Genomic DNA, 9,273 nt, shown 5'->3' on the forward strand with positions numbered 1-9,273 from the left:
CGTCATCAGCAGTACAACAAAATTTAAATCAAAAAAACAAACATCAAATCTACTAGAAAAAATGTCCGCATTGAAGAATAAAAGCAATTGAACTAGGTTTTCTTACATGATTGTCTTGCTTTAGTAACTCTGGTCTTATGATTCCGTGATATTATTGTCGTTTCCTCAATTGTTGAAACTAATCTAAACAATGAAGGACTGTAATTAGTTTCTAGGATTTTGTAACTACTTGGACCTTTGATTTTGAAGAGATTTAATCAACTTGAATGGTCGATTTCAAAGAAAATAGATCAAGGGTTTTGAGGAATTTCTGCAATCTCAGTTACTAAAGCAAGATGGAAAAGAAAGAGACATGAATAAGTAAATGTTGTGACCGTTTGGGAGTGAATGAAACTGCCCAAAATAACTGCGAGCTAATTTGGTATTTCAACAGTTTTATAATTTTAAAAGATATTTTGGACCTGACAATAAAAAAAAATAAAAAAAAAAGTTGAGTCTTAGCATAATTTCTCCTTAAATTTACGAGGTATCATTTTCTAACCCAACCAATTCGTTTAAGTATGACTTATTATATTAGACTCAAAATTACAAATTGTGTTTTTTTTTTTTTTAAATCCAGTCAGATATGTGTGTCCAGTGTGTCAAATAGAAAGTTATGCCCGTCAAATATTTCCAATTGGTGCTTTTACTATTTTCTCTCTGCATAACCGTTTTTCTAAATAATTATCCAAAACTTCTTCTTTTTTAATTTTTTTTTCTCTTCATCTCCAACCTAAATTTTCTCGGATTTAATCCGAGATATCAGATTTTCTGAATAGATTTAGGTTTGTGTAATTGGTATTTAATGCTTTCAATAAAAAAACCACAATTATTGTGATTCTAGGCTTTAGGTTTTTATCTTTCTGATCGGCCTGATGGATTAATTATCTATGCTATCAAGATTTTTTATATAATAGCCTTAATGGCATTCTCTGGTAGTGCTACTATCAAGCATATTTTAAAAGAAGATGATCAAATTCGTCAAATAAAACCAATATTGATTGCTTTGATATATATATATATATATATATATATATATATTTTTGATGGGTTAGCACATAGGTTAGTTGTGGTCCCTAAATACTATTAGCAATTACAAGGCCCAAGATATATATATATATATATATATATATATATATATATATATATATATATATATATATATGATGATATATGATTACTTTGATATGAATTTGGGCATATATATACATATATGATGTCAATGATCAAGATTCAAAAGATCAAGATTCAAAAGATCAAGAAATAAAATGGTTTGAAACCATTATCAGGATGTCAATTTTTTCATTAGGATGTAAAATCTTAGTGCAATTTTCCGTTTTCATTTCTTTAAATTTTGAAATTTATAAATTTAGTACTTATTATTATTTTATGTTTTCCGATGTAGTTAATCATGATTAATCAAAATTAATGAAATTATGAGGCATCGCCTTTTTTTTTGGAAGAAAAAGATAAATAAGTAGATGACTGATACAGCAGTACAGGGACGACCAAAGTCAAATATTTCCAAGCCCACATCGACTCAAACTTCAAATCGGTCACTCGGTTAATCATTTATGGGTTGTTATACCCTCATGCTGCGCTGCATAACCAAAAGATGAACATCACATGTGGTGGTCTTTGATATGTTGTACTGCTGTACTAGTCAGGGGGGTCACTGTACCAACCCATGAGATCTTAGGTTAAGAACAAACTACTACCGTGTCATGACTCATGAGCACGTGTAAGATACGTAAAATACAATAATATAGGTTTATCTTGACTCATGGAGTTAACGTGAAAAATTGAATGATTAAAGTACTTTCCACATGTCAGAAACATAAAGAAGAAAAAGAAGAAACATACTAGGATACAAATTTAGTAATTAAGAATACGACAGACCTAATGTGTTTGCATGGAAAAGAAAAATCTGCAAATTTCTAGAGACCATATTTATGTTCTGAATTCTTTCAAGGGACTCAATCAGACCTTGACAGAGATAGTATGTATATGTAAATAATAATCAGAATACCCTAGAATTTCCCATGTGATTCACCGCCACGTTAACAAATCTGATAATCAACAGCTTTGTTATTTTTTTTTTCCATATATAATTTATTACCTTCTTATTGAGCCATCTCCGGCATAATCACATTCACAAAATTATATATATATATCTGTTAGGAATTCATTTCTGTTTTTCTAGGGTTTGTTTGTGTTTTAATTTGTGGATTAAGATGGGAAGTAATAAGAACACAGAGGAGTTTTTCCTGGAAGATGAAGAAGAAGATATTGAAGAAAACAAAGTAAATAGTTGTAGCAGTAGTAGTAGGAGTTACAACAGTGATGATGATGATGATGGTGAAGCGGACAATAATGAAGGTGAAGGAGGTGGTGGAATCGGGTCAACATTTAGTTCTCAACAATGGCCTAGGAGTTATAAGTAAGCTTGTCTTACTTGATCTTGTGTTTATATCTTCGTAAATTCTTTAATTATGTAGGATAAAGTTTGATTAATCTCATCAAATTTGTAATTTAATTTTTACGGCAACATAAGTTTGAGAGTAATCAACCAGTTGGCCAGGTGCGATTAGGATTAGCTCTGGTGCTGAGGTCAGAAGTTCCTCGAACATTTGGGAATGATTTCCGGTTCAGCTTATTATCTCTTTATGTGTATTTTCCTTATGTGTATTTTCCTTTAAAAGGATGGGTTATGCAAAGGAGGAGGTTAGAGAAATGAGTCATGAGTCATTTGGCAGTTTATTCTGCTAGACAGCACCACCAAAGTATGTTTTAGTATTCGTGCACATTGCTTTGATGTGTTTTTGGTAGAATGTACAGCTGCCAACTTACCAAATCCAAATCCAAATCCAAATCCAAAGTCTTTTCCAGTAGCAAGTACCGGATCGACCAGAGAATATCTCCTAAGAGTCGAACATAGGTTTTACGCCGGCCTGTCCGACCTTGCACAACTTGCACTACGGCAGGCAAAGCTGCCAACTTACCATCGTGGTGAATTCTTCTTATGAATATGTAGCCTTTGAATAGGATGGTGTTGCAGTGTTTCCTGAATTTGATACTGTAGACAAAAGAGCTTCATCTGAAAGCAATGCAGAATTACTTTTTTGCAGAATTTGTTTTGATTATTTTTTTCTTCCAGTAAATCAGCATGGGTTTCTCTTGGTGTAACTACTGATTTTTAAATTTGTTATGCGTTCATACGATCTTGTCTGGCAGGGAAACAACAGATTCTTTCATCATTAACCCATCGCCTAGCATTGGGAGCTTTGGAATCAGTCATCGTGTGCCTAGTTATAGATATTCTGGTGTTGACATCTCCGCTAGGACTTCTAGAAGTGATGTTGACTTCGACGGAAAAGCTCCGCTGTTGTCTGACTACGGAACCATATTCCCAAAACAAGACTCCTCAGGCTTAGGTATTATAGATGAGCAATTTATTGGAGAAGGACATATTGGTCAAGGGTGCAACTTTACTCAGACCATGTTTAATGGTAGGCTGCATATTTTCACTAACTTCTGTCTGAATATTTTTTCTCCTTTCTTCGAAACACTTAGCAAATGTACACAACTTTCGTTCTCTATATAATGAGTCCGTCAACCCTCTTACTGTAGGGATGATGTTGTTTTCGGATTTCTTATACCCGTGAGTTAAGTTTCTAGAAGATATAATATATTATAACTACAGTGAGAATGTGGGTTGAACATGACAACTAACACAATTCTTCTAATCCTGACATTATTTGATTTAGGGGTAAATGTATTGGCTGGTGTCGGACTTCTATCAACACCGTTTACAATCAAAGAAGGTGGTTGGGCAAGTTTGGCAGTATTGGTTCTTTTTGCAGTTGTTTGTTGTTATACGGGTGTTCTCATGAAACATTGTTTTGAGAGCAAAGAAGGCATCATGAGCTACCCTGATATTGGAGAAGCTGCTTTTGGGAAATTTGGACGTCTTTTCATATGCGTGAGTCAATACTGTGAAAACATTCTACTAGCTGTATATATATATATATATATATATATTTTTGGCTTAGAATCACATGTTAGTTGATTCACTGATTCACTGGTAATTACTATGAGTTGGTAATAACTTGAATCCATGAAAGAAATTTACACATTCTCCATGGTTTTGAAGATTTGTATGTAAAGGGTCAGAATTTTCAATTAGATAAACATTTCACTTCCTTAAAGCTAGGAAAATTATCAGGGCAGAGTAGGAAACATTTTACAAGTTATGAGAACATATGAAACAATAGAAAACTGTGCATTGGTTTCTGTTTCAAAAGATGCAACTAACATAGCCACATCAAGAAAACAGTAGGCTAATAATAATAAAGTATCCAGTTGAATCTGTTTTCATGGAAAAAGGTCACCTGGGATACAAATAAGTTTAATTCTGCAACATCCTGAAGTTCATTAGTGTAACCATGAGAACTTGATTAAACACGTACTTATGATTAGTTATGAGTTGGTGCCCTGTTTCTAATGACTCAGATGTTTTCAAACATTAAGAAGTATGGACATAGTATGACTTGGATGCGTACCGTTTTGAGTTATACAACAAGTTTAGCGTACAAGGATGTTTGCCCAGCTGGTTGGTGGTTTCTTTCCACAGGAAATTGTAGATATCTCTTATCTTTAACAATTTTCATTTCTCATTTAGTGCCAGTAGGTTTTCTTAATTTTTTCTGGAGTCCTACACTTTTTTTTTTTGTAGCCCCTGTTTCTTTTTTGCTCAGTTGTCCGTAAAAAAATATTAGAAAAAGGACTAGCCCATGTAATACCTTTACATTTCATATGGTGGGTTTATGCAGATTTCACAAAAACTGCAAAGAATACAATGATTGAGTGAGATTATACTCTGCGTGATTTCTGTCTCAGATTTTTCTCTGCCACTTGTTTTCCGTACAGAATTCTAATGTAGCTGCATTGTTTTAACTTTTTGCAGATTGTTCTATACACAGAGCTATATGTAAGTGCGATACATTTTCTAATTTACGACCACCTTGATTGTCTTGGTTATCAGTCTTTCAGTTAAGCTGTTAGTAGTACTTACGGGTAAATATTCCAATCTATGTTTTGTACAAAACATGCAGTCATATTGCGTGGAATTTATTATTTTGGAAGGGGATAATCTCACAAGGTTGTTTCCTGGAGTGTCTTTGGAATGGACGGGGGTTCATGTTGATACTGTGCATATATTCGGCATTTTGACTGCTCTAGTTGTTCTACCAACTGTTCTGTTGAGGGATCTTCGCGTGATTTCTTACCTGTCAGGTGTGGCAACTTTTCTTTAGTATCTCGAAACCGCTATCTCTAAATTACACTATTTGGTCTTGAAAATTTTAAATTAGATTTTATTCAACTTATCTTATTACTTGTCAGCTGGGGGTGTTCTTGCAACAGTTCTCATATTCCTTTCGGTATTTGTTGTTGGTATGGAGGATGGAATTGGTTTCCATCAGACTAGTCCAGTGGTGGACTGGAGTGGTTTACCATTTGCAATTGGTGTTTATGGATTTTGCTATTCTGGGCATTCGGTGTTTCCAAATATTTACCATTCGATGTCTAATAAGAAACAATTTAACAAGGCACTGGTAGTATGGTATGACACTTATGCCATTCAATCACATGCTTTACTTGTGCCCTCTGTCTCTCTCACACACTTTCTGTGCTCCTTGCATGCAGCTTTGTTTTGTGTGTTGTATTATATGGGGGTGTTGCAGTAATGGGATTTCTCATGTTTGGTCAGAGTACTCAGTCTCAAATTACTCTTAATATGCCGAAGCATGCTATTGCATCAAAGGTTGCAATATGGACAACAGTGAGTTTCAAATTTTAATTTCACTGGTTAATGCTTCCTCCTATTGCTTTACTTGTGCATATAATTCATTACTTGTATTTTTCTATTGCTTGCAGGTGGTCAATCCTTTTACCAAATATCCTTCTGTTCATAAGAACCAAAATTCTATTTAAACTATAAAGTGTTATTTTATTTCGCTTTAGTTCTCATCATTTCAATTCTAGTTTTCATCCTTAACTTCAAGCACGTATGCCTTGTTAATGAATCCGTTAGCCAGAAGTTTGGAAGAATTACTGCCTCCGAGAGTGACTAATACTTTCTGGTGCTTTATTTTGCTAAGAGTAATTCTTGTCACTTCAACCGTATGTGTTGCATTTCTTCTACCATTTTTCGGTACGTATATCAGATTTCAAAAGATTATTTATATTTTGAGTTTCAAAAATTGGGTTACTAGTTGTGTTAAGGTAACTCGATCACCACGGTTTGTCTGTGTCGAGCTAGCTAAGATTAGGTTAGCCAGATGTTGAATGCCTTCTGCTCCAAATTAGGGTTCGATGATATAGAAGTCCTCTTCCGATGGGTCTTCTTAATGATTTAGTTTAAAAAGTTAACATTTTTACAGAAATGTAAAAATGCCTTAATGCCTATGTTTTTGGTATATCGCTTCATTGTAGTCATAGTAGTAACTGCTTATTCCAATTTCCAGGTCTTGTGATGGCTTTAATCGGTTCTCTCCTCAGTATACTTGTGGTAGGCACAAACTTTACTTTGTTTTGAACAACCAATAAGTTCTTCCTTACTTTTCTCTTCCGTTCTAGAGGTTTTTAGTTGTTCCTCACCTTTTCTCTGATGTTTGACGAGTATGATGTTTGTGTAGGCTATTGTGATGCCAGCTCTATGCTTCTTAAAATTGATGAGGAAGGAAGCTACCCAGAGCCAGGTAAATTAATTTCAGAAAGTTTCCCTTCGTTTTCTTGCAAAATGCTTTGGATATATCAAATTAAATGTTAAAAATTATATTCATTAATGGCTAGTACGAAAACCATTTCAAAACTCATTCAGATTAGCTACGCCAGCTTCACCTACCCCTAAAATGGGTCAAAGCCTTAGTCTGACTGGCCAGATTTGAACTTCTTTGTTGTGGCACCCAATTTTGTGTTTTCACTTCTCATGGATGCTACAATTCACTCGGTCAATTCATGAATAACACAAACTTTCATCCAGGGTAAACGCGGACATTTATGTAAGTCACTTAATTAGTTATTTTTGCTCCAGCCATTCGTTTGCTGATAACTCTTTCATACATATGTATGCAGATAATTTTAAGCGTGCTTGTTCTCGTGTTGGGCATTTTCAGTGCAACACTGGGGACATACACCTCATTGGCAAAGATTGTGAACCAATACTGACTTCACGGCAGTCGCTTAATTGTTGTCATTACCACGATACATTATATTCTCTTTGATCTTATTCTTCGGTAGGGGTAATATGGCTGGGGAAGCGTATTTTTACCTTTTTTTGTCTTCCGTCACTAATGATGTAGTAATATTTGTATTCATTTTTTGTACTTGCCTTGGTTGTTTTCAGTTCCACTTAATCAAGATTAAAATTCCATCAATTTAGTTGGGACTTAATTGAAAAGAAAAAAAAGACCAGAAGAGAACTTTTAGGCTGGTTCCTATGGGCATGGAAAAGCCCCATGTTTGCCACTTTTGCACACATCATTGGCATGGTGAAGTGGCAAATTTGCCACTTAGCTAGGTCAGGTCTAGTTTCTACCAAGTGGTTGAACGGTGTAGTTTAGACTGGCATATATATTTGATATGGTCAGTAGCCGATGAACTGTTTCTACCAAGTGGTTGAACGGTGTAGTTTAGACTGGCATATATATTTGATATGGTCAGTAGCCGATGAACTGAACGAAGTTATGATGGATGAAGCATGAAGTGCTTGCTGGAACAACTACATTCTTTGTGGACCATAAATGTTGAATTAAATGTTGAATTAGGTCATTGATGACTGTGACATATCATTATGCTAGAAGAAGAAATAGTGATAATTTAATGACTTGGATTGATGAGCATAAGTTAATGAGATCGACCATAAATCATTATGTTGGTGCGTTGAGCACTTGAAAGGAAGTCGTAAAAATAATCATTGTTGAATGATCATAGGAGGTTCATCTCGATCCATGAGTCAGTCGAATGACAAGGAGAGATTACAATACAATGGTTGACTGACGAACTAAATGTTGATCGATGAACCAATAAAAAATACTGATAGTTGAATCAATATATAATACTGCTTCTCAGATATTGATAGTTGAATCCATACTTCCATAAGTGGTTGGCCGAGCCAACACATTGCTTTTTTTTTAATAGGAAAGGACATTAAGAACTTAAACTCTAAACTAGATTTTAAATGAGGGGAGTATTTCATGAGATCCCCAAACTCTTGAGCGGAGACTCGATCCGCTGACGTCCTACTTGAGAGTCAGGCTCCTGACCAACTGGGCTAACCCCTGATGGTTAGAGCCAACACATTGCTAGTTGAAGTAATTAGGGTATTGATAGTCAAAGAAAATATTTCTAGTCAGAGCATATACTTCTTGTTTACTGAACAATTGGCAATAAGACCAAATAAAATACTAAATACTAAACAATTGTATACTCTGGAAGCCGTAGAAACTTCATATAATGTCGAAATTCGATGCCTGACCCCAACTTTTTGAAGCTAAGAGACTGAGTCATCATATGAAAAAAAAAACACTTCCTTTGGAGTTGTCCAAGTCAGTCAGGGAAGCGTGCACATTTGAAACTTTTAATCCCGTACAAAATTTTCAGATTCCATAGACTTGATTGTAGAGGCCATATCTTTCAGATCACTCTAGAACTAGTTTCATTTGAGTCATTTGAACTAGTTATGGTTAAGATGAACAAGGTTGATATGAAAGTGTTCATATGGCTAACTTCGGTTAACTATTGTTGAGCCAACAAGGTGTACATGTTTAGGTACGGTTACTCATATCTAAATGAAGTCACTTTTCATTTGTGTGTAACAAACTAAGTTCGATCTAATGGTTGAAAGATATTAGCTTGAGTCTAATCAGGTTTTCATCTAACGATGATTGCAAACCGTGATTTGAAGACTATATAAGGGAGAACTCTAGCAACTGGGAAACCTAATCCCCACACCTCCGGTGTGATACTAGTTGCGACTAGAGTCGACTCTCCTTTAACCTTAGGTTTTTTCCAAAACCCTGTAGGTTGACGACTTAAAGACTTCATTGGGATTGTGAATGCATACCCAACTATTTTCTCTGTAGTTGTGTGTTCTGATCTTGCTGTTATCTATCGTATTGAGTACTATCTTATTTAAGATTTGCTCGAGATTTTATATCCGATAGCCAAGAT

At 34.9% G+C, this 9,273-nt stretch overlaps 1 protein-coding gene across 3 annotated transcripts; it reads left to right on the plus strand.

Moving 5' to 3' along the window:
* Positions 1–1,958: 1,958 nt before the first annotated feature.
* Positions 1,959–7,468, plus strand: LOC113304653 (amino acid transporter AVT1A). 3 transcript variants are annotated; one of them, XM_026553792.1, is made up of 12 exons: positions 1,959–2,479; positions 3,274–3,548; positions 3,807–4,021; positions 5,006–5,029; positions 5,154–5,334; positions 5,443–5,662; positions 5,746–5,881; positions 5,977–5,996; positions 6,108–6,253; positions 6,567–6,610; positions 6,738–6,800; positions 7,177–7,468. In XM_026553792.1, the coding sequence occupies exons 1-12, from the start codon at positions 2,274–2,276 to the stop codon at positions 7,267–7,269; spliced, it is 1,623 nt and encodes a 540-aa protein (XP_026409577.1). In that variant the 5' UTR covers positions 1,959–2,273; the 3' UTR covers positions 7,270–7,468. The 3 variants fall into 3 exon arrangements, with proteins under 3 accessions (XP_026409577.1, XP_026409578.1, XP_026409579.1); XM_026553793.1 differs by having other exon boundaries at positions 5,464–5,662; XM_026553794.1 differs by lacking the exon at positions 7,177–7,468 and adding an exon at positions 6,923–7,079.
* The last annotated feature ends 1,805 nt before the right edge of the window (positions 7,469–9,273 follow it).

Source organism: Papaver somniferum, chromosome 8 (assembly GCF_003573695.1).
Source record: "Papaver somniferum cultivar HN1 chromosome 8, ASM357369v1, whole genome shotgun sequence".
NCBI lineage: Eukaryota > Viridiplantae > Streptophyta > Magnoliopsida > Ranunculales > Papaveraceae > Papaver > Papaver somniferum.

Coding starts and splice junctions, on each gene's coding strand:
- LOC113304653 (XM_026553792.1), top strand. CDS start 2,274: ATGGGAAGTAATAAGAACACAGAGGAGTTTTTCCTGGAAGATGAAGAA. Junction 5,663..5,745: donor AACAAGGCACTGGTAGTATG/GTATGACACTTA, acceptor CCTTGCATGCAG/CTTTGTTTTGTGTGTTGTAT. Junction 5,882..5,976: donor AGGTTGCAATATGGACAACA/GTGAGTTTCAAA, acceptor TATTGCTTGCAG/GTGGTCAATCCTTTTACCAA.